This window comes from Oryctolagus cuniculus, chromosome 18 (genome assembly GCF_051225735.1).
Source record: "Oryctolagus cuniculus isolate XC-2025 breed Fujian yellow rabbit chromosome 18, ASM5122573v1, whole genome shotgun sequence".
NCBI lineage: Eukaryota > Metazoa > Chordata > Mammalia > Lagomorpha > Leporidae > Oryctolagus > Oryctolagus cuniculus.
In genome coordinates, this window is record NC_142884.1 from 12,124,074 (window position 1) to 12,151,320 (window position 27,247).

Below are 27,247 nucleotides of genomic sequence, written 5' to 3' on the forward strand. Positions count from 1 at the left end.
TACTCTCAAATAGCTGCAATGGCCAGAGCTGGGTCAGGCCAAAGCCAGGAACCTGGAACTCTATCCAGGGCTCCCATGTGGGTGGCAGGGTCCAAACCCTTGGGCCATCTTCCACTATTTTCCTAGGCTCATTAGCAGGGAGCTGGATCGTAAGTAGATCAGCCGGGACTTGAACCAGCTCTCCTATGGCATGCTAGTGTCGCAGGCAGCCGCTTAACATGCTGCACCACAATGCAGACCCCAATTTAAAGTGTATGCTGTCGGGGTCGGCGCTGTGGTGTAACAGATAAAGCCACCACCTGCAGAGCTGGCATCCTATATGGGTGCTGGTTCGAGTCCCGGCTGTTCCACTTCTGATCCAGCTCTCTGCTGTGGCCTGTGAAGGCAGGAGAGGTTGGCCCAAGTCCTTGAGCCCCTGCATCCACGTGGGAGACCCGGAAGCAGCGCCTGGCTCCTGGTTCAGATCGGCTCTGGCCATTGCAGCCATCAGCAGATGGAAGACCTCTCTCTCTCTCTCTCTCTCTCTCTCTCTCTCTCTCTCCGCCTCTCTGTAACTCTGCCTTTCAAATAAATACATAAATCTTTAAAAAATGCATAAATGAAATAAAATAAAGTCTATGCTGTATTATTTCACAAAGGTAACAGAGTGAGGTGTGTTCTCCAGCTGTGGATCACGACACTGAGGTTGTAGAACCAGTTGAGTTGTGTCATAGCTAACATCAAGTCAGAACCTGCTACCGTGGTCCTTTTCTTTGGGACTGTGTGTCAGCCAGCAGGCAGCAGGGGGCGCCAGAAACCCAGAAGAACCTTCCCAGAGCAGGTACCTGGTCATCCTCCCTCCCTGAGGTGCCCGCCCTGGCTTTGTCACCATCTGAGGACGAGTCTGCCTGCCTCCCTCCCTGGGACAGGAGCTCTCTGGGGACAGGAACCTGGGGCTGCATTGGTCACTGCTGCGTCCCCAGGTTGTTGGGGGACACTTTCTGGTGCTGGGGCCGGAGGATGGGAAATAAGAGTAAACTCAGCCCAGATCATGGGATCTGTCACCCTCCATTCCCCACCCCGCCCTGAGGGCTGACCCTGGCCCGAGGCCACTGCGCTCACAGACATCACTCCCAGACACCAAGCTCCCAGCCCTGCAACCTCCACCAGGGACTTTTTTTTTTTTTTTTTTTTGACAGGCAGAGTGGACAGTGAGAGAGAGACAGAAAGGTCTTCCTTTGCCGTTGGTTCACCCTCCAATGGCCGCCACGGCCGGCGCACCACGCTGATCCGATGGCAGGAGCCAGGTGCTTCTCCTGGTCTCCCATGGGGTGCAGGGCCCAAGCACTTGGGCCATCCTCCACTGCACTCCCTGGCCACAGCAGAGAGCTGGCCTGGAAGAGGGGCAACCAGGACAGAATCCGGTGCCCTGACCCGGACTGGAACCTGGTGTGCCGGCGCCGGCGCCGCAAGGCGGAGGATTAGCCTAGTGAGCCACGGCGCCGGCCCCACCAGGGACTTTGGGGCCAGCCGCCCACCCACCAGTGAGACGTCCCACGCCTCCAGTGGAACTGAGAGACCTGTGCTGCAGGACCGGGGTGGGGGCACGGGGAGCTCTGCCGCCCCTCCACACAAGCAGCGAAACAGCCCCGTCTGTCTCCTGGTCCCCCCAGGTGCTGCTTCCTCCTGGCTGCAGGGAGCCACTCCCAGGTGCAGGCCAGAGGGGAGGCTGGTGGACTCCCAGGGTCTCATCTCAGAAAGAATGTCAGCTATGCAGGACGCCCTCTGAGAGGGAGGGGGGCTCTCCTCGCTGAGAGCCAAGAGGCCACTCCCTGTCAGGTTGGGAGGGGCAGGGGCTCTGGGCTCCACCCGCACCCCACAAGCTTGCTGGCGGCTCCGGCCACCTGCCACAGGGCCTTAGGGGCCAATACCTGCTTGGCCAGCTAGGATCCCTTCCTGCCTATATGGTCGCACAGCGGCAGCGGCAGGAACAGCCGGAGAAAGCTGGGTGAGACCCACGGGAGGAGGCGCCTCTGCGCAGGTGTTGCGAGCCCCACCCTCGCCCTCTTGCAGCCCAGGAGCGAACGCTGCAGATCCCTGCCAGCCAGTGCTGCCTTTGGAACCCCGTTCCGCCCAGCAGCCTTGTCACTGCCTTGCCGAGCTAGCGTGGAAAAGCAGAGAAAGACAAAGGATCGGGCTTGCCTCAGCCCGTGTGCGTGAGTAAGCCGTGCCTGTCCTCCCGAAGCCTCGGCGCCGTTCGGCTTCTGCGGTCTTCTGTCTGTAAGATTTGGTTCCCTGACCGGGAAATGGACCGCGCTGGCCCTGAGAGCCTCCGCTTCGGGGCGTGGGCGGAGCGAGGTGACCCCGGCGGGGCGGACGCCTTGGCGCCTCTGCCCGGACCTCAGGGAGAAGTCCCCCAACGGCGGGGGTCGCGGCTGCCCAGGCCGCAGCCACCAACCCGGACGCCGGGAGACTCGGACGATGGGACCTGGGAATCGGAGGAGGTAAGGGTCCCCGGGACGGAAGCACAGGTCAAGGGTCCCGCGGGCGCGGGGGACTAGACCCCGGACCGGCCCTGGTTTTGCGGAGCGGCCCCTCCAGGGAACCTCAGGAGAGACACAGACGCCTCGCTGACCCTTCGCAGGCAGAAGGAAATTTGGGAATGCCGCACTGGTCTTTCTTTATTCTAATTTTAAATTAATTAATTAATTATTTTTTCAGACAGGCAGAGTTAGTGAGAGAGAGGGAGAGACAGAGACAGAGACAGAGAGAAAGGTCTTCCTTCCATTGGTTCATTCCCCAAATGGCCACCACGGCCCGCGCTGCACGGATCCGAAGCCAAGAGCCAGATGCTTCTCCTGGTCTCCCATGGGGTGCAGGGCCCAAGCACCTGGGCCATCCTCCACTGCACTCCCGGGCCACAGCAGAGAGCTGGACTGGAAGAGGGGCAACCGGGACAGAATCCGGCGCCCCGACCGGGACTAGAACCCGGTGTGCCAGCGCCGCAGGCAGAGGATTAGCCTAGTGCGCCGCGGCACTGGCCTATTTATTTATTTTTATAGTCAGTTACAGAGAGGCAGAGGCAGAGAGAGAGCGAGAGAGAGAGAGAGAGAGAGAGAAAACCTTCCACCCTTTGGTTATTCCCCAAATGGTCGCAACAGCCAGAGCTGGGATGATAGGAAGCCAGGAGCTGGGAGCTTCTTCCGGGTGTCCCGCATGAGTGCAGGGGCCCAAGCACTTGGGCCATCTTCCACTGCTTTCCCAGGCCATAGCAGAGAGCTGGAGTGGAAGTGCAGCACATGGGACTGGAATTGGTGCCCATAGGGGATGCCGCCACTGGCAGCCACAGATTTAACTGCTGCACCACAGCGTGGGCCCCTGAGCTGGTTTTTCTCCTCTGATAAGTGGATAACACTCGCTCCACATCCCGGTGTGCCTCTCTGTAGTCCTACCTCCTCAGCAGGGCTCAAGGCCCACGGGCGACACGGCTGTTCTGGGTTGGCAAGGCTGCTGTCTGTGTGGGGAGCCCCGCTTGGTGCAGTGCAATCCCAGGGAGCCAAGACACAGGTTCAGATGGTCACTGTGCAAACAGGGTCTGTGCTGAGCTGCCAGCCCCAGGGGGGCCTGGGTGCTGTGTGTCCCCCCCCCCCCAGCTGCTCTGGGTCATGGTCAGGGAGACTCAGGGCTCCGTACAGGAGTCACGGTCTCCACACCTCAGCTCTGGCCTTAAGTAGCCCCGGCAAGACACCAACGCCCACTCCTGGGTGAGCCAAGAGTTGCTACAGTAATTAAATACGAGAGACAACCTCCCCTCCCAGTTCAGAGCTGCAGCCAGCCCTGCTCAGGCCCTCCTCCTCCCCCAACCCTCCTCCATGTGCCAGTGCCCACAGCAGCTCCTTTCGGGGAGGAAGTCGCCAAGGACGGGGCCCCACCAGGATCCACTTTGTCTCAGATGAGGAGGAGAGGGGAAGGAGACTGGTGGGGAATCCAGATCCTTCCACGGCACCTGGATGTGTGCCCAGGCCCAGCCCTGGGCCAGGCCTGCCCCAGCCAGCCATAGCCTGGGGACAGCTGTCAGGACAGAGAGACTGGGTGTGAAGCCACAGCCAGAGCAGGTTTATGCAGAAGACTGAAGCCTGGGTGAACGCACGCACGGCGGCAGAGTTGCCAGTGAACGCACAGCAGAGAGAGAGCCCCTTCCCTACAGACCAGCGATTTAAACAGTGCAAAGCACTGGGAAGGGGCTTGGGGGTCTGAGCTGAAGCTGGGCTGCTGAGATAGAGGGAGAGCCTGGGCTCGTTCTGAAGGTCCCGCGAGATCACAGTGGGAGCTGGGAGGGGTTCGGGCTGAGGCTGACGCTGGACTGTGGAGCCCAGCTGCTGAGCTCGGGGCAGAGACAGGCTGCTGGCTGGGCTCTTCAGACAGGGGAGTGTCCAGCAGGCCGGGCAGGGTGCGGCTGTGTTGGCAGGGCAGAGAAATGGGGCCTGCTTGCTGCGTGTAGGAGAAGACGCCCAAGTCCTTGGGCCCCTGCACCTGCGTGGGAGACCTGGAAGAAGCTCCTTGCTGCTGGCCTCTGACTGGTGCAGCTCCAGCCCTTGCGGCCACCTGGGGAGTGAAGGAGCGGACAGAAGACCTCTCCTTCCCTCTCTCTCCCTCCCTCCCTCCCTCTCTGCCTCTGCCTCTCTGTAACTCTGCCTTTCAAATTAACAAATAAATATTTTTTAAGAAATGGGAAAATGACTCCACCCTCGAGTTTGTAATCAGGACACCTGCTGCCTGCGGTGTCCAGAAGCCCACGGGGTAGGGAGGAGGGTTCCAGTGGGATCACCCGCCTTTGCTCCGCCTTCCACGCCTGTAACCTGCATCTGTAGTCACCAGAACAGCTGCAGGGAGAGCCTGCTAGAACCCGGACTGCTGCCTGGAGCGAATGATACTGTTGCTGCTTTGTGCCCGTGCAAGGAAAGAAACAGTTGCCTCGCACCGCCTCACCTTGACCATGTCCTGTGGGCCTGAATTTGAAAATGTGCCCCCATGATAAGAACCATAAATCGGGTGTTTCAAGCAAGAGTTTGGAGGGAGGCACCAGTCCTTGCCGCCACTCAGGCTGGTGACTGAGCACTGAAGGAATAAAGGGGCACAGTGGGGGGGGGGATACAAATCCTCCCCAGTGAGCTACCTCTGAGGTATAGACTGCACGGGAACGCTGAGGGAGGTGGACCCAGAAGAGGGAGGGGCCTGCAGAGGAGGGAGGAGACCTGCACCACAAAGGAGCATCCAGGGACCAGGGTGTGGTGAGACCAGCAGAAAAAGAGAGGGAGATCTTCCAGGGCCTGGGGTAAAGTAAGGGCTCACTGGGGCACTGAGGCTCAGAGCCCGTGGCCTTGCTCCACCCCGTGCCCAGTCTTGAAATGCTGCTCCGTGCCCAGCACCCTTCCAGACTGTGCGAGTCTGGTGTCCAGCCAAGAGACATCAGGAAGCACTAGGATGCTCCATGGCCAGGATCCGTCAGTCATCTCAAGGCCTTCTCCCAGTCCCTCGCAAAGGGCTGGTCCTGCAAGGAAAGAGATAGAACAGAGTCTCAGCTCTGGGGGACTGATCCAGCCCAGGTCAGCAAGCCCGCGCCCTGAGTCTTAAGGCTGGCAGCTATGGTGACCACTCTTAACTGACAGGGACCTGGTGAGAGAGAGACAGAGAGGGGAGAGAGAGGGAGAGGGGAAAGAAGGAGAGATGGGGAGAAGGGGTGGAATGAGAAGGCCATGCCAAGATAGCCACTAGCAAGCAAGCATCAGTTACTCAGGAGTGGCTTCGGAAATCCACTGAGAAACCATCTGGCAACAGATCCTGCCTGGCAACAGGCTGTGATTGGTTAGGGTATAGATCGCCCCTTGACCAGATTGGCTGCCTTGGCTATATAACCTACTGCACCAACTGAAATAAAGGAGTCTGCGGGCTGCTGGCCTCTGGCCCACTTTCAGCCAACTCCTGGGGTCTGTGTGGTGGCTCCGTGCTTCTTGCCCCACCACACTCCTCCTCTCAGAATGAATCCACAGCAACAGGGAGAAGGGTTGAAGGCGGAGGGGAGAGGGAGAGAGAGAAGCAATGGGTGAGAGAGGCTCTCTGAAAAACAGAGGCGGGAGCAGTCTGCTTGCTCAGCCGTCTGCCCAGGCGATCTGATGCTGCTCAGAGTCAGATCTGAGTTGAATCCTGGCCATGGCACCAAGCTGTTGCGGGAGAGTGAAGACAAGTCCCCTCTCAGTTCCCATCTCACGGCTGGAGAGGAATTCCCAAGCAGACAAGGAGAGCGAGCAAAGTCGGTCTATTGCAAGTGAGGAGCCTCCTGTCACAGCAGCCAGGAGGGAGGCTCCCAGGGCGCTGGCTCTTTTATACACAAAGTGGCCCACTCTGGTCTCCTTCTGAAAACCAGACCCAGATTTAACCAATCAGAGGAGGAGCAGAATAACAGCTAATTGAAGAACCTTAAAAATCAAACCAAGATGGAGTGACTTAAGCCAATACCATTAAAAACAAGAAGTCACCTTTGCCCCAAATAAAAATTAAAGTTTAAAATTACAGCCCTAAACTTTTTCCCCCAAAGCTAAAATTAGGTGCAGCTATAAAATAAGGGACCCTATGCTTAGCTAGCTGTGACACTTGTGCCTGGCTGTGCTAAGACCTAACCCAGTTTGTATACCTCCTAATACTCAAATAACGGTGTGGGAAGCGGGACGCCGCTCTCCCACAAGGGGAACAAAGGGAGCGAGATGTCGCCCCCCTCAGGGTGAACAAGATGGTGCTGGCAGGGAAAGGAACTACTAAAGAAGTAAACAACAAAGTGGCGATGAGGTGCATGCCTCCCGTGTGATCTCGTAGCTGATTGGATAGAAGACGCACGCCCTTCACATGATCAGCTCACGGATTGGACTGCTGTGTGCATGGACTCTATAGTGCTTTTGATTGGTCGCTGCGGGTATATAAACCGTGTGGCTTGTACTGGGGGTGTACTGCTGAGTTCAGGAGGCCCGTCTGCGCAGACGCCGAATAAGTCCTCTTGCTTTTGCATCAGCTGGTCTGGAGTCTGAGTCTCTGGGGTGTGCCTCTCAACGTGTTACCATCCTCACTCCGAGGGTCTAACGCTAATCAGAAGACAGGGATTACAATCCAGTGTAGCCTTCATAAAACTCAGTGCAGTTAGTGGACTGAACTGTTTTCCGATTGACCTAACTGCCGGTCAGCCCGTCTAACTCCTCACCACGATTCTCAGCCCAGAGCAGTTGAAGGACCACTGGCCCAGGCCCAGAGGGGCACTCGGTGTGCACAGAAGCTACCATGATACCAGGCTCTGTGGAAGTTGGCTGCTGAGCAGGGGCACACCATGGGTCTTCATGGCTGGCGTACATTCCTAAAGCTGTACCTATGAAAAGTGCATTCATTAAATAAAAGCTTTAAAAGAAAAAAAGAATTCCATGGGGATTCTTAAGGGACTGACCGAGGCTGGGTGGGTGACCCCCTTCTTGGGCTGGAGGCAGGCAAGAGGTTGTTGGGAAATCTAGCAATCAGAATAATTAGTTACCAGTTACCATTTGAAATCCACTCCGGTTCTCTCTCTCTCTCTCTCTCTCAAAATTTATTTATTTATTTGCGAGGCAGAGTTATAGACAGAAAGACAGAGAGACAGAGAAAGAGGTCTTCCATCCACTGGTTCACTTCCCAAATGGCTGCAACGGCCGGAGCTGGAAGCTTCTTCCAGGTCTCCCACGTGGGTGCAGGCACCCAAGCACTTGGGCCATCATCCACTGCTTTCCCAGGCCATCAGCAGAGAACTGGATCAGAAGTAGAGCAGCCAGGACACGAACCAGCATCCCTATGGAATGCTGGCACCATAGGTGGAGGCATAGCCAACTGTACCATAGCGCCGGCATTGCTTCCACCCCTGCCCCTCTTTTTGGGTTGCCTTAGTGGAAGTTGATTTTCTGGGAAAGCATTCTTCCATGTAGGAAAAACCAAGAGATTATGAATCATAGATCAGGAGAAGAACAACCACACGAAATCCGACTGCAGGACCACAATTCTACAGAAGCAGAGATGTCAGCATATGGACTACCAACCCCCCTCCACCCTCCCTGCCTCAGCCCAATGCCATGGCCAGGGGCCACGCCCTTACCTGTCACAGACCCTGGAGATGGGGGATGAGTGGCACTGGGAGCTGACACCCAGGACTCTCAGCCGCACAACAAGTCTCGGGTGACCGACTGACTCAGGACAGCACAGCTCAAAGCAGGGCCAGTAGCGGCAGTGGGGGCCACAGAGGCGGGTCCGGTTCAGGGGCAGGATGGTGTCGTCATCACAGCACTGCTCCAGGGGGTTGTAGACCTGGTCCCCGCACCTGGGCGCCGGCTGGCACAGCCACAGACCGTCAGGCCCTGCAAAGCCAGAGCTGGGTGGGCTCCGGGGTTGTGTCCAGGACCAGCCCCAGCTCCGAGATGCTGCCTCCTCCCGCCTCATGCACCTGCTCTCACCTGGGACTCCTTCCGAGAGCGAGCCCAGGAGGGCAGAGACGAAGACGGCAGCTGTGAAGCAGAGGGGATGAGGACGGCGCTGGGACACCTGGTCCAGGCCCCAGCGACGGCACGGAGCTCCCTGCTCACGGACGCCGCTCAGAGTGGGTCAGGGTCCTGGGGTGTGGGTGGGCAGGGGGGACACACAGAGAGGCTCCGGGAGGAGTTAAGGTTCTGGGGCTGCAAGTGCGAGGGAGGTGGCAAAGCATCAGAGAGGACCGGGGTGATACGAGGAGGGAGACAAGAACTGCTTAGGGGAGAGAGTCAGGCTGGTGCCGTGCAGAGGTTAAGCTGCCACCTGAGACAGTGGCATCACGCACGGGTCCTGGTTCAAGCCCCGGCTGCTCCACGTCTGATGCACCGAGCACTCCGGGCACCATGCTTCTGAGCCGGCTGCAGGACAGTGGGTGGCGGAGCAGCTGCACCTCTGGGTGGGACCTGGCTTTGTGGTCTATATAGGAGACCAGGGACCTGCCAATCAGGCAGCAACACAGGCAGCAGGACCTGGGAGGGTGGGGACGGCACAGACAGCAGTCATTGAGTAACAGCTCCTGAATCTGGCCCAGGAGGCAGCCGCCTTCTCACACCCTCCGCCCTGAGAGCCTTTTCTGGGCACAGCTGAGGGGGCGCCCAGCTGGGAGAGACACCTGGGCCCTCCTTCCCCTGAAGGCACCCTCCCTCCCCAAACACTGGCTGTTTCCAGGCTCCCCACATGCCTTATCCCAGAGGTTTCAAGGCCCCCCTCCATGTCCACTCCTGCAGGGCTCCTGCTTCTGCAGAGTCAGGTGTGGGAGACCACGAAGGTGCAGCAGGATCGGGGGCTCCTCCGGGGCTGCAGACTCTCCACCAGGGAGTCGCCAGGGACAGAGTCACGGGGGACCCTGGGGTCCACGGTGCCTTTTTCTTTTTGCTCTAAGGTTTGTTTTTTTTTTTTTTTTTTTTTGACAGACAGAGTGGACAGAAGAGAGAGAGAGAGAGACAAAGAGAAAGGTCTTCCTTTGCCGTTGGTTCACCCTCCAATGGCCGCCACGGCTGGTGCGCTGCGGCCGGTGCACCGTGCTGATCCGATGGCAGGAGCCAGGTGCTTCTCCTGGTCTCCCATGGGGTGCAGGGCCCAAGCACTTGGGCCATCCTCCACTGCACTCCCTGGCCACAGCAGAGAGCTGGCCTGCAAGAGGGGCACCCGGGACAGAATCCGGCACCCCGACCGGGACTAGAACCCGGTGTGCCGGCGCCGCAAGGCGGAGGATTAGTCTAGTGAGCCGCGGTGCTGGCCGCTCTAAGGGTCTTTAACAAGACAACTGTTACCCCGTGTTTGTCATTGCTGTCTGCCCGTCAGCATCACTCCGTCCGTGTGAGTGCAACGCCTGTGGGGTTCTCAGAGGCCGCCCCTCTGTGTTCCGGGGCTCCCCAGGGAGGCTGACACAGCACTGGGGCAGAGGCCTTAGGGGGCATCGCCAGCGGCAGGGACTCTCCTGTCCCGGGTCAGAGGAGGAGACTCCACCTGCAGGGTCTGACGCCTGCGTACAGAGCCGCCCGCTCCCTCCTCTGCGGGTGTCAAGTCGGTGCCTCTGCTTCCCCTGCACCCTAACAGGAGTCCCCTGGTCGCCGGACGTCCCCAGCTGACAGAGCAGCTGCCGGGAAGTCAGGCCTGCGAGAGCCACGGTCCCAGATGCATTCGCCCGATGACTCCTAGGAGCCCTGCGCCTGCACCAGGGAGCTCCTGACCACGGATGGAGACGTCCCCCCGGGGAGGGGCAGGTAGGTCACACGGGCGGAGGAAATCGCAAAGGTGGTTCCTGGAGTTCCTCTGTGCCTCCCTGGACTGTGTGCAGGAAATCCACGGAGCCTGCGGACACGGAGCAGCCAGGCTGAGCAGTCATCCCTGAGCACAGAGCCCGTGTGGCCCAGGCCGTTTGTGACCTAACAGAGAAGGAAGACCAGGCCCAAGGCCGACCCCGTGGGCCTCACACGGAGTTCCGCTAGACAAATGCAGCCAGAATGCCAGGCAAGAATAACCGGACACAGGGCCGGTGCTTTGGGACAGTGGGTGAAACCGCCACCTGCAGTGCCAGCAGCCTTTGTGGGTGCTGGTTCAAGTCCTGGCTGCTCCACTTCCAGTCCAACTTCCTGATAATGTTCCTGGGAAAGCAGAGTGTGTTCCAACTGCTTGGGCCCCTGCACTCATGTGGGAGACCTGGAGGAAGCTCCTGGTTCTGGTCCAGCTCTGACCATTGCAGCCATTTGGGAAGTAAACCAGCAGATGGATTTTCTCTCTCTCTCTCTCTCTCTCTCTCTCTGTAATTCTGCCTTTCAAATAAATAAATAAATCTTTTTTTAAAAAATGGGATACAATTTATTTTTTTAAAGATTTATTTGTTTGAAAGTCAGAGTTACACAGAGAGAGGAGAGGCAGAGAGAGAGAGAGAGAGAGAGAGAGAGAGAGGTCTTCCACCTGCTGGTTCACTCTCCAGATGGCTCCAACAACCAGAGCTGCAACGATCCAAACCCAAGAGCCAGGAGCTTCTTCCAGGTCTCCCCAAGAGTGCAGGGTCCCAAGGACTTGGGCCATCTTCTACTGCTTTCCCAGGCCACAGCAGAGAGCAGGACTGGAAGTGGAGCAGCCGGGACTCGAGCCAGTGCCCATATAGGATGCCGGCCCTGCAGGCAACGGCTTTACCCACTATGCCACAGCGCCAGTCCCTCCCTCCTCTCTTCTCCCTCTCTTACAATCTGCATTCGTGGTGAGGTGATTGTTTCCTCTCTGATGGACTTTGATTCTTTGCCTGTTGCTTTTGGGGAAAGTCTGCTGCACGCTCTTGCTCTGTGCCTACCAGGAGGCTGACAGAAAGACTTGTTTTGGCGATAACAAGCTACCTTGAAATGACAACAGCTGGACATGGATTGTAAAGATTAGGAGGGAGATAAAAAACAGAAATCCTAGGAAAGAGCTCTGCACCTCTGCCCCATTCCCCTCTACGTTTTGAATTTTTGATGTTATATTTAACATTTTTTGTGTGTTTATTTGAAAGACAGAGTTACAGACAGAAAGGGAGAGACAGACAAAGAAAAAAATACCTTCCCTTCACTGGTTCACTCCCGAAATGGCCACAATAGCCCGGGCTGGGCCAGGCTGAAGCCAGGAGCCTGGAATTATTTCATCTGGGTCTCCCACGTGGGTGCAGGGGCCCAAGCACTTGGGTCATCTCTTGCTGACTTCCCAGGTGCATTAGCAGGGAGCTGGATCAGAAGTGGAGCAGCCGGGACTCCAACAGACGCTGATATGGGAGGCCAGCGTCCCAGGCAGTGGCTTAACCCCCTGCGCCACAGCACGGGCCCCTCCTCCTACAACACTGCCTGTCCCTTACATCGCGATGTGGGCACCATCACTCCTCAGCCATCACAGTAAAGATGCACACGGGAAGGTGTACCCTGCCTGCAGCCTGGGAGCACTCGGAGCTGCTTGCACAGCGACGCCGCCAGTGAGTTTTCTGCCTTCCGATGTCTTCTGTTTAACCCCTGATTTCTCTCTGCCTGGAAGTGCTGGGGTGGGGTGGGGGCTTCATCTGAGCTGCCTCCACCTGGCATTGTTTACAAGGAGGCGACGGGGACAGGACACTTGGTGTGACTCTGTCATGTTCATTTCTGCGTCTTGGGCGGGACTCACACTCTCATCCCATGCACACTGCGCACCTCCCTGAAATACTGGGCTGGTCACTTCTTTCCTTGGGAAGTTGTAGCCCTGACCCCACACACAACTCACCCTAGGGCTCAGGTTGCCCTACCCAGCGGGGGACAGGACCCTCCAGACCAAAGTGGCCAACCAGATCCTTCCTGGCACTGGTTGGCAGATGTGTACCTGCCAACCCAGACACTGTAGGTTAATGCCTCCTTCCTTGTAGGCTTTGGTGAAAAATTGGGGGCACCCTCGGGATTTAAGGGGCTGGAGGAGGCTGGTGGTGACTGGAGACAGTGCTCCTGTCTCATCTTCTCCCTGCAGGAACGGGAGAGGAGTACACCAGGCAGAATTAATTGCAAAGCACCCTTTTGCAATTCCCCCATGGGTAAATGGATTTATTCATTTATTTATTTTTGACTTTTATTTAATAAATATAATTTTTGAAAGTACAACTTCTGGATTATAGAAGTTTTTCCCCCCATAACCACCCTCTCACCTGCAAACCATCCCATCTCCTACTCCTTCTCCCATGCCATTCTTCATTAAAATTCATTTTTAATTATCTTTGTATACAGAAGATCATCTTAGTGTATACTAAGATTTCAACAGTTTGCACCCACACAGACACACAAAGTATAAAGTACTGTTTGAATACTAGTTTTACCGTTAATTCGCATAGTACAACACATTAAGGGCAGAGATCCTACATGGAGAGTAAGTGCCCAGTGACTCCCGTTGTTGATTTAACAACTGACACTCTTATTTATGACGTCAGTAATTGCCCGAGGCTCTTAAGATGCCAAGGGATGAGGACGGCACTGGGACTCCTTGTCCAGGCCCCAGCGACGGCATGGAGCTCCCTGCTCACGGACGCCGCTCAGAGTGGGTCAGGGTCCTGGGGTGTGGGCGGGCAGGGCGGACACGCAGGGAGGCTCCGGGATGAGTTAAGGTTCTGAGGCTGCAGGTGCGAGGGAGGTGGCAAAGCAGTCAGAGATTACAAGGAGGGAGACAAGAACTGCGTAGGGAAGGGAGAGTCAGGCTGGCGTTGTGTAGAAAGTTATTCACCACCTTTGATGATTTGAGTCCCAGCTGCTCCACTTCTGGTCCAGCTCCCCGCTAATGCACATGGGGAAGCAGCAGAAGATGGTCCAAGAGCTTGGACCCCTGCATTCATATGGGAGACCCGGTTGGAATCCCTGACTCCTGGCCTTTGCCCAACCCAGTTCCTGCCATTGGAGCCATTTGGGGAGTGAACCAGCAGATGGAAGATCCCTCCCTCCCTCCCTCCCTCCCTTCCTTCCTTCCTCCCTTCCTTCCTCCCCCCCACTCCTTGTTTTTATCAGTATTAATCTTGAATGTAAATAGCCTCAACTCTCTAGTTAAAAGATACAGACTGGGCCGGTGCTGCAGCTCACTAGGCTAATCCTCCACCTTGCGGTGCCAGCACACCGGGTTCTAGTCCCGGTCGGGGCGCCAGATTCTGTCCCGGTTGCCCCTCTTCCAGGCAAGCTCTCTGCTGTGGCCAGGGAGTGCAGTGGAGGATGGCCCAAGTGCTTGGGCCCTGCACTCAATGGGAAACCAGGAGAAGTACCTGGCTCCTGCCTTCGGATCAGCGCGGTGCGCCGGCCGCAGCACGCCGGCCGCGGCGGCCATTGGAGGGTGAACCAGCGGCAAAGGAAGACCTTTCTCTCTGTCTCTCTCTCTCACTGTCCACTCTGCCTGTCAAAAAAAAAAAAAAAAGATACAGACTGGCCAAATGGATTAAAAGCAAGACCAATCTATTTGCTACCTATAAGAAACAAATCTCAGCAACAAAGATACCCACACTGAAAGTGAAAGGATGGGTAAAAGATATTCTATGCTAGCAGAAACAAACAAAAAAAGCTGGTGTAGCCATCCTAATATCAGACAAAATAGACGTTAACACAAAATTTTTTAAACAAAAACTGTTAAAAGAGACAAAGGGCACTATGAATGATTAAGGGATGAATTCAACAGGAAGATGTGACTACAATAAACATATATGCACCCAATTACTGGGTACCTGGCTATTTAAAAGAAATATTAATGGATCTAAAGAAAGACATGGACTCCAATGCAGTAGTAATGGGGCATGTCAATACCCCACTTTCAGCAATAGACAGATTAACCAGACCAAAAAATCAGTAAGAAGACAACAGTAAGTAAACACTACAGACCAAATGGACCTAACGGATATCTACAGAACTCCTCACCCTACAGCTGCAGAATACACACTATTCTCTCCAGTACATGGAACTTTCTATAGGATAGACCACATGCTAGGCCATAAAGCAAGTCTCAGCAAATTCAAAAAAATCAAAATCAAACCATGCACCTTCTCTGACCACAAAGGAATGAAGCTGGACATCAACAACTCAAGAATCCCTAGAGCATATGCAAAACACATGGAGACTGAACAACATGTTCCTGAATGAAGATAGTGGTGGTAGAAGAAATCAAAAGAGAAAAAAATTCCAGAAACGAATGAAGACGACAACACAACATGTCAAAACTTATGGGAGCCGGCGCCATGGCTCACTAGGCTAATCCTCTGCCTGCGGTGCTGGCACCCCAGGGTTCTAGTTCCAGTTGGGGTGCTGGATTCTGTCCTAGTTGCTCCTCTTCCAGTCCAGCTCTCTGCTGTGGCCCGGGAGTGCAGTGAAGGATGGCCCAAGTGCTTGGGCCCTGCACCCGCATGGGAGATTGGGAGGAAGCACCTGGCTCCTGGCTTCGGATCAGCGCAGTGCCAGCCGTAGGGGCCATTTTGGGGGGTGAACCAATGGAAGGAAGACTTTTCTCTCTGTCTCTCTCTCTCACTGTCTAACTCTGCCTGTCAAAAAGAAAGAAAAAGAAAGAAAGAAAGAAAGAAAGAAAGAAAGAAAGAAAGAAAGAAAGAAAGAAAGAAAGAAAGAGACGGAGGGAGAAAGGGAGAGAGAGAGAGAGAGAAAGAAAGAAAGAGAGAAAGAACGAAAGAAAGAAAGGAAGGAAGGAAGGAAGGAAGGAAGGGAGAAAGGGAGAAAAGGAGAAAGAGAGAAAGAGAGAGAGAAAGAAAGAAAGAGAGACAGAGAGAGAGAAAGAAAGAAAGAAAGAGAAAGAGAAAGAGAGAGAGAGAAAGAAAGAAAGAGAGACAGAGAGAGAAAGAAAGAAAGAGAAAGAGAAAGAGAGAAAGAGAGAGAGAGAAAGAAAGAGAGACAGAGAGAGAGAAAGAAAGAAAGAGAAAGAGAAAGAGAGAAAGAGAGAGAGAGAAAGAAAGAGAGACAGAGAGAGAGAAAGAAAGAAAGGAAGGAAGGAAGGAAGGAAGGAAGGAAGGAAGGAAGGAAGGAAGGAAGGGAGGGAGGGAGGGAGAGAGGGAGGGAGGGAGGGAGGGAGAGAGAGAGAGAGAGAAAGAAAGAAAGAAAGAAAGAAAGAAAGAAAGAAAGAAAGAAAGAAAGAAAGAAAGAAAGAAAGAAAGAGAGAGAGAAAGAAAAAACTTATGGGATGTGGGGTAGAGCCTGGTGCTGCTGGCCGCTGCCTCCCTGCCCACCGCTCTCCTTGGGCTGCCATGGGCTCGGAGATGGAGCCACTGCTCCTGGCCTGGAGTTATTTCAGGTGCAGGAAGTTCCAGCTCTGTGCCGATCTGCGCACGCAGGTGCTGGAGGAGTCCCCTTGACCAGGCGGCTTGGATATTAAAAGCATGAGCTCTAACTGAGATGGTGTACATAGACGAAGCTGCTGTAGATCAGGAAGGAATTGCAGGAGGGATTCTGGATGAAAATGTTCTTGCTCAAGTGCCACGCCCTGAGCATCCTTGAAACTCCCTGGAACTAGTCAAACGGGAGGGCCCAGTCACGCTGAAGGCCAGTCACTCAAGCTTGAGACCCATTACAGGTTATCTTAGGCCCAGCACACAGAGTGGAAGGTGAGGCACTATGGAGCAGGCCATCAAAGCACCCAGTACTGCCTACACAGCCCGCCCCATCACCAGCTCTTCCGGCAGGTTCAACAGGCTGGAAACAGCTTCCATGCTTACAAGTCCTGATGGGCCATTTATAAGTTTGTCTCGACTGATTTAACAAAATACTCCCAGAAACCTAAATTGGCAAAGGCTTTGTTTGAGTATACTTTTTATTTATTTATTTAATTTTTGACAGGCAGAGTGGACAGTGAGAGAGAGACAGAAAGAAAGGTCTTCCTTTGCCGTTGGTTCACCCTCCAATGGCCACTGCAGCCAGCGCACCGCGCTGATCCGAAGGCAGGAGCCAGGTGCTTCTCCTGGTCTCCCATGGGGTGCAGGGCCCAAGCACTTGGGCCATCCTCCACTGTACTCCCTGGCCACAGCACAGAGCTGGCCTGGAAGAGGGGCAACAGGGACAGAATCCGGCGCCCCAACCAGGACTAGAACCCGGTGTGCCGGCGCCGCAAGGTGGAGGATTAGCCTAGTGAGCCACGGCACCGGCCAACATACAGAATTTAATTAAACAATTAAAGCAGCATTTTGCTATGCTCTGATTGTTCCTTAGACCAAATATGTTCTGATGAAAGGGCATTATACAGAGGGAAAAGCACTATGTGATTCTGTGTCTGTAATACAATGGGCGCGCATCACACGGATCTGGGCTTGATCTTCATGAAGGTGACATCGAATGGAGTATTATGTATATGGAATGAAAACTTTATAATGATGATCACTGTGTATGATATTGGAAAATTATGGTAGATGCTTGTTTATGATAGTTATGAAGCATTTTAATGATCTCATGTTTTTATAAATATACATTTTTATAGACCTTGAGCTGTTAATCCTCATGAAGATCTGCCTTTAAAACTGCACTTTCATGGCTGAAAGTGTGTGTATTTATCCTGACTGCAGATTTTATTTAGAGCTAAAGAATTGTACTTTAAACTATTTTCAGTCCAATACCTTGTGACTATATATTGTGATTTAAAAGTAAATCAATGCAAGGCCGGCGCCGCGGCTCACTAGGCTAATCCTCCACCTGCGGCGCCGGCACACCAGGTTCTAGTCCCGGTCGGGTCGCCGGATTCTGTCCCGGTTGCCCCTCTTCCAGGCCAGCTCTCTGCTGTGGCCAGGATGTGCAGTGGAGGATGGCTCAAGTGCTTGGGCCCTGCACCCGCCTGGGAGACCAGGAGAAGCACCTGGCTCCTGGCTTCGGATCAACAGGATGCACCGGCCGCTGCGAACCGGCCGCGGCGGCCATTGGAGGGTGAACCAACAGTAAGGACGACTTTTCTCTCTGTCTCTCTCTCTCTCACTGTCCACTCTGCCTGTCCAAAAAAAAAAAAAAAAAAAAAAAAAAAGTAAATCACTGTGTAAGACACCAAAAAAAAAAAAAAAACTTATGTGATGTAGCAAAAGCAGTGTTAAGAGGAAAGGTACCAAATAAATGAGCTATCAATGCATTTTAAGGATCTAGAAAAACAACAACAGACCAAATCTCAAATTAGCAGGAGAAAAGAAATAATTAAAATTTGAGAAGAAACAAAATTGAAACAAAAATACAAAATATCAGCAAAAGGAAGAGCTGGATTTTTGAAAAAAAAAAAAAAAAAAGACAAAATCGACACACCATTGACCCAATTAACCAGAGAAAGAGGGAGAAGATCCAAATCAATAAAAGCATAGGTGAAAAAGGAAGTGTAACAACAGACATCAGAGAAACAAGAAGAACCATCAGGAATAACTACAAAGAGCTGTATGCTGGGCTGGCACTGTGGTGCAGCAGGTTCAAGTCCTGGCCTGAAGCTCTGGCATCCCATACGGGCACCTGTTCCAGTCCTAGATGCTCCACTTCTGATCCAGCTCCTTGCTAATGCGCCTGGGAAAGCATCAGAAGATGGCCCTCTTTGGGCCCTTGCACCCATGTGGGAGGCTCAGAAGAAGCTCCTGGCTCCTGGCTTCAGATAGGCCCAGCTCCAGCTGTTGCAGCCAATTGGGGAGTAAACCAGCAGATGAGAGATTCTCTCTCTCTCTCTCTCTCTCTCTCTCTCTCTCTCCCTGTAACTCTCTGTAACTTTCAAATAAATAAAATAAATAATAAAAAAAAATAAAGAGCTGAATGCCAACAAATCGGGAAACCTGGAAGAAATGGATAGATTCCTGGACACATACAACATACCAAAATTGAGCCATGAATACATAGAAAATCTAAACAGACCCATAACCAAGACAGAAAATGAATCAGGAACAAAAACTCTCCCAACAACAACAACAAAAAAGCCCAGGACCGGATGGCTTTGCTGCTGAATTCTACCAGACATTTTAAAAAGAACAAAGCCAAACACTTCTCAAGCTATTCAAACAATTGAAAGGGAGAGAATCCTCCCAAACTCCTTCTATGAACCCTCTGTTACATTAATTCCTAAACCAGAAAATGACACAACAGAGAGAGAAGTATAGACCAGTTTTCCTGATGAACATAGATGCAAAAATCCTCAACAAAATACTAGACAATCGAATCCAACAACACATCAGAAAGATCATTCATCCAGACTAAGCGGGATTTATCCCTAGTATGCAGGAATGGTTCAACATTGGCAAATCAATCAATGTGATTCACCACATTAACAAACTGAAGAACAAAAACCACATGATTGTGTTTCTTTCTCTCTCTAAGTCACTCTGACTTTCAAATAAATAAGTACCTCTCTACAAGTGAAAAGAGGGTCAGGTTTCCCACCCAGCAGGGTTAGGGACACCGAGGCTCCCCCCCCACCCTGGGGCTGGGGTCTCCTCACCGAGCACTCCAGGCACCATGCTTCTGAGCTGGCTGCAGGACAGTGGGTGGCAGAGCAGCTGCACCTCTGCGGTGGGACCTGGCTCGGTGGTTTTTATACAAACTTGGACCTGTGAATCATGTGGCAACACAGGCAGCAGGGCCTGGGAGGGTGGGGACGGCATAGACAGCAGTCATTGAGTAACAGCTCCTGAATCTGGCCCAGGAGGCAGCTGCCTTCTCACGCCCTCCACCCTGCGAGCCTTTTCTGGGCACAGCTGAGGGGGCGCCCAGCTGGGAGAGACACCTGGGCCCTCCTTCCCCTGAAGACACCCTCCCTCCCCAAACACTGGCTGTTTCCAGGCTCCCCACATGCCTTATCCCAGAGGTTTCAAGGCCCCCCCCCTCAATGTCCACTCCTGCAGGGTTCCTGCTTCTGCAGAGTCAGGTGTGGGAGACATCGAAGGTGCAGCAGGATCGGGGGCTCCTCTGGGGCTGCAGAAACTCCGCCAGGGAGTCACCAGGGACAGAGTCACGGGGGACCCTGGGGTCCACGGTGCCTTTTTCTTGTTGCTCTAAGGGTCTTTGACCAGAGAATTGTTACCCCGTGTTTGTCATTGCTGTCTGCCCGTCAGCATCACTCCGTCCATGTGAGTGCAACGCCTGTGGGGTTCTCAGAGGCCGCCCTCTGTGTTCCGGGGCTCCCCAGGGAGGCTGACACAGCACTGGGGCAGAGGCCTTAGGGGGCATCGCCGGCGGCAGGGACTCTCCTGTCCCGGGTCAGAGGAGGAGACTCCACCTGCAGGGTCTGATGGCTGCGTACAGAGCCGCCCGCTCCCTCCTCTGCGGGTGTCAAGTCGGTGCCTCTGCTTCCCCTGCACCCTAACAGGAGTCCCCTGGTCGCCGGACGTCCCCCGCTGAGAGAGCAGCTGCCGGGAAATCAGGCCTGCGAGAGCCACGGTCCCAGATGCATTCGCCCGATGACTCCTCGGAGCCCTGCGCCTGCACCAGGGAGCTCCTGACCATGGATGGAGACGTTCCCCCGGGGAGGGGCAGGTAGGTCACACGGGCGGAGGAAATCGCAAAGGTGGTTCCTGGATTTCCTCTGTGCCTCCCTGGACTGTGTGCAGGAAATCCACGGAGCCTGCAGACACGGAGCAGCCAGGCTGAGCAGTCATCCCTGAGCACAGAGCCCGTGTGGCCCTGGCTGTCCGGTCTGTCTGATCGCAGGCGCCTCAACGTGCAGCCATGGGAGGCCTGGGGAAGCAGCAGAGTGAACGAGGCTCTGCCGCCAACTGCATCACCTGCAGCAAAGCCGGGAAGAAGCTGCAGCGGAGCCTGGTGATCCGGGCACTGTGCATCCGGGAGGGCATTTACTCGCAGGAGCCCAAGCACAGGACGATGGGGAACAAGGGCTCCAGACACTGTTTATCTCATCAAAGACATCAAGTTCCTCCTCCCGGAGCCCAGAGCCCAAGAGACAAGGGTTTGGGAGCCCTACGGGAAGAGAGTGCAAACCGTGGAGCGTCGGAAAGACAAGCCCGACCATAAACTTGACCACAGCATCAAGGAGCAGTGCTCCACGCTCACTGATACTCTGCAGGACCAGTGGTGCCCTGTCCACGTGCCGTCCACTTGCTGCGGACGGGCAAGTGCCACGTGCAGACCCCTCAGTTCTGCCGCCGGCTCACCGTGGAGTTCCTGCACAAGGCCTTCCTTGTCCTTCATGTCCATCCAAGGCATCTGCGTCCAGGCTGGGGTGCTGGGCCCCACCAGCGTGTGGATCACGCCCTATGCCTTCTCCCACGGTCACCCAAAAGACAGGGACTACGGGTGGTGCCCCCTCTGCCGGGTTCTACATCGCCTGCTGGAATTTGCCGACTTCCGCCTCTGCTGGCTGCTCTACCTCCTCTGCTTGCCCAAGCTCCAGGGTCAGGCCCTCACAGAGGTGACAGCCAGTGGGGACACGTGTACGCTGGGCTCATTCAATGGAGAAACGTGGCTGAGTTGCCGCCTGATGGGGAGTCCCTGACGGATTGTCACCTGCTCCACCCCTCACACTGGCTTTCCTCCCCTCTTGCACACTTGGGGGCTGTGATGGGTAGAGGGCAGGGAGCATTTGTTATGAAATGGCTAACTTTTGCACCGAATTGGAAAAAAAATTGAGTTCGTTACCTACACAGAGAAAGGAAGACTAGCCATAGGTTCCTGGTACCCATGTCCCTTGCACCAAGTGACACTGAGACAAACGCAGCCAGACAGCTGAACGGGAATAATAGGACATGGGGTCGGCGCTGTGGGACAGCGGCTCAGCCCCGTCTACAGCACCGGCATCCCATATGGGCACAGTTCGAGTCCCGGCTGCTCCACTCCCAATTCCAGCTTCCTGCCAAGCACAGGACATCAAGGGGGAGGTTCTGGGAGACGGGGCTGCTCTGTGCAGAGACCACATCGCCAGAGCCTGACCCATAGGCGGGGCTTCACCAAGGCCAGTCCCTGCCCTGCCGCCTGGCAGCCTCGTGCAACCTGTCCACTCATGGGCCTTGAAGGTCACTCTCTGGTTCTGCAGAGGATGGATACTCTTCAGTACAGAAACCTCTAGTGCACACATATGTGCTCTGAGTAACTAACAATGCTGATGAAATGAGCCCACATGAGTCAGAACTGCCCCACTACATATGCATGAGCCAGTTGGGCTGGGCAGGTGCAGGGAGCCCCGTGTGAGTGCTGAGGGCGTGTTCCTCGGTTCACTTTGCAGCCTGCAGGGCCCAGTGTGCGTTTGCTGGCATCGCCCTCCACACCTGCTTGTGTCCATCGCTCGCATCAGCACTGGATTTCATTCCTTTTTTTTTTTCCTAAAAAGGGAATGTCGCATTGTTAAGAAAATACAGAGAGCATCGGGAGATCAAAATAAACACACAAACTCCCTTTCTCAGTGCAGGCTCGGTCAAGGTCAAGACACTGATTCTAGAACTCCAGGGCATTTCTGAGAACTGAGGGTCCTGGGGCTGAGCCGCGGTGGTGGTGCCGTCTTGATTAGCTGAAGAGAAAGGAGCTCCATTAAATAGTTAAAGCATTACAATAATTTGTTCTACCTGAAAGGTGCCGGTGGAGGTGCAGGTGGAGCTAGTGAAACAGGGAGTGACCTCCCACCCAAGGGCCCTGCCCAAACGCTGGCAACAGCTGGGGTGAATCCGGCCAAAGCCGGTGCTGGGACTCCCGCACAGGACAGACCCAGCTATGTGGCCTCATCTCCGCCCAGGGTGTGAATTCCTGGGCTCAAGGGTGGACTCCCCCTCAGGCTCTCAGGTATGGGACCTGGGCGCCCAGACAGCTCTGGAACCACGCCCACGACAATGCTCCTCTCGAGATTAGAAAACAACACAGCACCAGGAGGGGCGGAGTCAGGGCCACCAGGGGCTGCGTGGTCACTTCCCGTGCAGCGCACGCAGGGCGCCGCCTTGGGTGCTGGGGGCGCCGTCGGGTGGAGAGGACGCTCGGGGAAGCTTCCCGGGTGCTCTTCCTGCTGCGGCTGAGGCGAGATCTCTCATCACCGCCCCAATAAGCAGGAGCCATCAGACTCGGCGCCCAGAGAGCCCAGGAGCCAACACCTGAGCGTCCCCAGAGCTCCGCGGCCGCGACTCGCAGCCGCCCAGCCCTTGATTTAATTTGTTGATTTTAGTAACTAGCAATCCTCACATTTTCTGAGTACAGGACAATATTCAACCCTGACACAGCGCCAGCTGATTAAACTGAAGCGAGTTGGCCGCCGTCCTGCTGGGTTAAACTCCCGTGGGAACTCAGGTCCTCTGTGCAGCTCCTGGGGGCGGAGCCAGCGCTGGTTCCCACAGAGAAGGCAGCGGCTGCTCTGTCAGTGTGCGTGGTCAGCTCTGCTGTTATCTGCGCCGTCTGTCATGTGTCCTCGGCTGTAGGACTTGGTCAAGATTAATTGTGCTCAGTGTGCAGGTTTGGTCTGGCTCTGTGGACCTCAGCTTCAGTGCTGGCCCAGGCCGCTTGAATGGACTCCTTTGTAAACTACTGAGGCCCCAGGCGCGTTGTCCCCTCCAGGAGTCCCGGGAAGCAGCAGCGAGTTCGTGGTTCTCCCCGGTAAGCTTCCCGCGCATGGGTGTCCGGGCTTCACATGGTGGGAGCGCCTCCTCCCCAGTGCCGCAAGCCACATCCTGTTCAAGCCATCAGAACAAGGGAGTCTGAGTTTATTTTGCTGCAAAACTTTCTCACGGCGCTGCGTTGTGGCACAGAGGGCAAAGCTGCCTCCTGGGCCCTGGCGTCCCACACGGGTGCCGGGGAACATCCTGAGGCTCCACTCCCATCCCGCTCCCTGCTAATGCGCCTGGGAAAAGCTGCAGAGGAGGGTCCGAGTCCCTGGGCTCCTGCACCCACCTGGGAGACAGGGAAGAAGCTCCTGGCTCCTAGCTTTGGCCTCGCCCAGTTACGGCCATGGTGGCCATCTGGGGAGTGAACCAGCAGATGGAAGATCTCTCTCTCTGTCTCTGTCTCTCTGTAAGTCTGACTTTCAAAATAAGGAATCCTGAAATGAAATTTTTTGAAATCAGTATATGGCTTTCCAGTTTTCTGTTTAAAATTTTGTTTTCATTTTATTTGAAGGTAGACAGATAAATCTCTCACACACACATTTACCATTTATTTATTTATTTTGACAGGCAGAGTTAGACAGTGCGAGAGAGACAGAGAGAAAGGTCTTCCTTCCATTGGTTCACCCCCCAAATGGCCGCTACGGCTGGAGCTGCGCTGATCTGAAGCCAGGAGCCAGGTGCTTCTCCTGGTCTCCCATGGGGGTGCAGGGCCCAAGCACTTGGGCCATCCTCCACTGCACTCCTGGGCCACAGCAGAGAGCTGGCCTGGAAGAGGGGCAACCGGGACAGAATCTGGTGCCCCGAGTAGAATCACTACGGAAGCAAGAAAAACAGGAACAGACGAGAAGAGCAGTAACACCCGCTGTGGGAAGAGACGTGGGAAACTGGGAAGCTCATTCCCCTCCTGGCGGGACCTGCGTGATCACATCCACCTGGGAACTCCTGGCTGTGTCCTTTAAAGCCACACATTTTTGTAATGTAGAAATTCTGCTCTAGACCTGTGCAGCTGAGGTGAGGGGTGTTGGGCGGGGCCAGCCGTGAGTGACTGAGCTGGCCGAGCCGGCACCGCAAGCTGGGGCTGCAGGAGCTGCCCCGGCACCGACTCCTGGTGCAGCACACGCAGCCCGGGGATGCGCACGCGGCAAGGGGCTCGTGGGTTTCTGAAGAGCGGACCACGCAGGATGAAGGGGAGCTCTCCACGCAGACTGCTGCCGCGCCGCCTCTGACGGCCACAGGAACACTCAGGGAGCATCCAGCTCCCTGCTCATGTGCCTGGGAAGGCAGCAGATTTGGGCTCAAGTCCTTGGGCCCCTGCCACCCACATGGGACAGAGTTCTGAGCTCCTGGCTTCAGCCTAGCCCAGCCCTGGCCATGGTGGCCATTTGGGGTTTGAAACACTCTTGAAAGATTCTCTCTCTCAAATAAATAAGTAAATCTGAAGAAAAAAAGTCAAATCAAGGCTAACAATTTTTCTTTGCTTTCTTTTTTAAAAAATTATTTATTTATTTAAAGGCATAGTTACAGAGAAAGAGGATGAGAGAAGGGGGGGGGGTTGTCCATCTGCTGGTTCACTCCCCAAATGGCCACAATGGTTGGAGCTGGGCTGATCCAGGAGACAGGAGCTTCTTCTGGTCTCCCACGTGCGTGCAGGGGCCCAGCATGTGGTCATCTTCTGCTGCTTTCCTAGGCACAGTAGCAGGGAGCTGTGTTGGAAGAGGCACAGCCAGGACATGAACCGGCACCCACCTGGGATCCCAGTACCACAGGCAGTGGCTTTCCCAGCTACGCCACAGCACCGGCCCCTCTTTGCTTGTTTTTTTGGATACATTTGCATTGTCTTATGACTTCTGTATTTTTATAAACTCAAGAAAGTTCAAAATCTGCCCTTTATTTCTCACAAAGTGTTTCTGGAGACAGTCCAGTGTTTCCAAGTTCTGCAGCAGGGTCGGTGCCCACAGGTTGCAGGCAGAACCGAACGCTGGCTGGAAAAGGCAGATCCGACTCAGACTCGATGCCCAAACTCAGGCCCTGGGAGGGGCTGATTCTTATTAAAAACTCGTGGGTGGCTGGATGAGTAAGTCGCAGATAATTCTAAGATGTGCATTGTTATTTGCTTCACAGGAAGACCTACTTCTTTATTTAAAAATAGATTTTTCTATACTTTTTTTTTTTGACAGGCAGAGTAGACAGTGAGAGAGAGAGAGAGAGAGAAAGGTCTTCCTTTGCCATTGGTTCACCCTCCAATGGCTGCCGCGGCCGGCACGCTGCAGCCTGCGCACCGCACTGATCCGATGGCAGGAGCCAGGTGCTTCTCCTGGTCTCCCATGGGGTGCAGGGCCCAAGCACTTGGGCCATCCTCCACTGCACTCCCTGACCACAGCAGAGAGCTGGCCTGGAAGAAGGGCAACCGGGACAGAATCCGGCGCCCCGACCAGGACTAGAACCCGGTGTGCCGGCGCCGCAGGCAGAGGATTAGCCTAGTGAGCCACGGTGCCGGCCACTTTTTTAAAAAAATTTGTTTGAAAGGTAGATATTTGCATAGAGAAGGAGAGAGAGAGACAGAGAAAGAGAGAGAGAGAGGTCTTCTGCCCACTGGTTCACCACGCAAAGTCCACAGAGGCTGGACTGGGCTGATCCAAAACCAGGAGCCAGGAGCTTCTTCCAGGTCTCCCACTGGGTGGCAGGGGCCCAAGCACTGGAACCACCTCTTACTGCTTTCCCAGGCGCATTAGCAGGGAGCTGGATTGGAAGTGGAGCAGCCAGGACTCGAACCAGCGCTCATGTGGGATGCCAGCACTGTAGGTGGAGGCTTAACCACCGACGCCACAGTGTCAGTCCCAGAAACACTTGCTCCCAAAGTTCCTTGCTTGTGTGAAGTTTGAATAAAGAAACTATTTGAAAGGGCTTTCAAAGACACCTGGGAACCCCAGCTGACAACAACGGTGTTGGATGTAATCTCACGCCCGGCTCAGCCAGGATCAAGTCAAATATTCCACAGGTCATGTCTTCACCCTGGTTCAGCTGCAGCAGGCGTCAGTCCAATGACCTTATCTCATCCCTGGTACAGAATTCATGCAGACCACGCCCTCTGCGCACACAGCCCCGCCCATGAGAGGGACCCAGGGACGCTGCCCCAGCCCCAGCTCACGCGGCCTGGAAGCTGCAGCCTGGAGCCCCCGGAGGCCCCTGCGGTGTCCAGGCCAACAGCAGCCTTGCTGTCCACACCCGGAGCAGCTGGGAACCCTCTGCCCCTCGGGGACCTCAGGACAAAACACACAACGGTGCGCACCGGACCCCTCCTGGACGCGCGGCTGTGGGAGGTGGCGTCCTGCTGATCTCCAGCCTGGCTGTGTGCCCACGGCTGCCCGCGTGCTTACCTGCGCCCCACAGCGGGGCACAAACAACGCGGGAGCAAGACGGGGACGCAGGGAGCCACAGTTGGGCTTCTCTGCCCATAGAGGGCGGAGGGGAGCCCCAGGGTGCTGGGGCAGGGGGGAGGGCGAGAGCGAGGGCGAGGGCGCGGACGAGGGCGCCAGTGAGGGCGAGGGCGAGGGCGCGGGCGCGGGAGCGGGCGCGGGCAGGGGCGAGGGCGAGCTGACCCGGCGAGAAGGCACGAAACGTGGGCGTCCTCGGTGGTGGAAGGTGGAGGAACATGGCGTGCAGGGTGCTGCCGTGGGCACTGCGCCTGCGCACAACTTGGGCGTCCCCCAGCACGTGTGTTCTGGGCTCCCGTGAGCACATGGCGAAGCCGGCCTGGCTGTGCTTTGTGAGCTTGGGGGGCGTGGGCTGTGTCCGTGCCCGGGAGCCAGGGCCCCAGGAGACAGAGCTGAGTGAAGGCCGTCACAGGGTCCTGCCTGCCTCTCACAGGGACGGTGACAGCACCTGTCACCTGGACGACCCCCCCCCCCCCAGGACAGCAGCTCTGTCCTCATCCATGCGCTCTGTCCCGCTGCCTGCACCGCACCTCAGGGAGTCCCTCCGTGTCTGCAGAGCGGTGGAGCGGGGATATTTCAGTTTACAACCAAGTGTGCACCTGCGCCCAGCCTCAGGGCTTAGGGCCAAAGCTCTGCACAGGGATTAACTCACTGGGGTGCCCTGGTCCTAGGAACACCTGCAGATATCCCTGCTTTCAGGAGAGACTGTGTGTGTGTGCGTGTGTGTGCGTGTGTGTGTAATGTGTGTGTG

General features: G+C 55.2%; 1 protein-coding gene and 1 long non-coding RNA gene across 2 annotated transcripts; one reads left to right on the plus strand and one right to left on the minus strand.

Annotated features, from left to right (window-relative positions):
- The first annotated feature begins 1,822 nt into the window (after positions 1-1,822).
- Positions 1,823-26,417, plus strand: LOC138846584 (uncharacterized). Its single transcript, XR_011384112.2, has 3 exons — positions 1,823-2,483; positions 10,129-10,295; positions 19,837-26,417. It is a non-coding gene; the product is annotated as an uncharacterized LOC138846584 (long non-coding RNA).
- Positions 5,733-8,977, minus strand: LOC100358137 (insulin growth factor-like family member 4). Its single transcript, XM_089320537.1, has 4 exons — positions 8,896-8,977; positions 8,496-8,546; positions 8,141-8,399; positions 5,733-7,390 (listed from the first exon to the last, which is right to left on the minus strand). The coding sequence occupies exons 1-4, from the start codon at positions 8,912-8,914 to the stop codon at positions 7,360-7,362; spliced, it is 360 nt and encodes a 119-aa protein (XP_089176663.1). The 5' UTR covers positions 8,915-8,977; the 3' UTR covers positions 5,733-7,359.
- Positions 26,418-27,247: the final 830 nt, after the last annotated feature.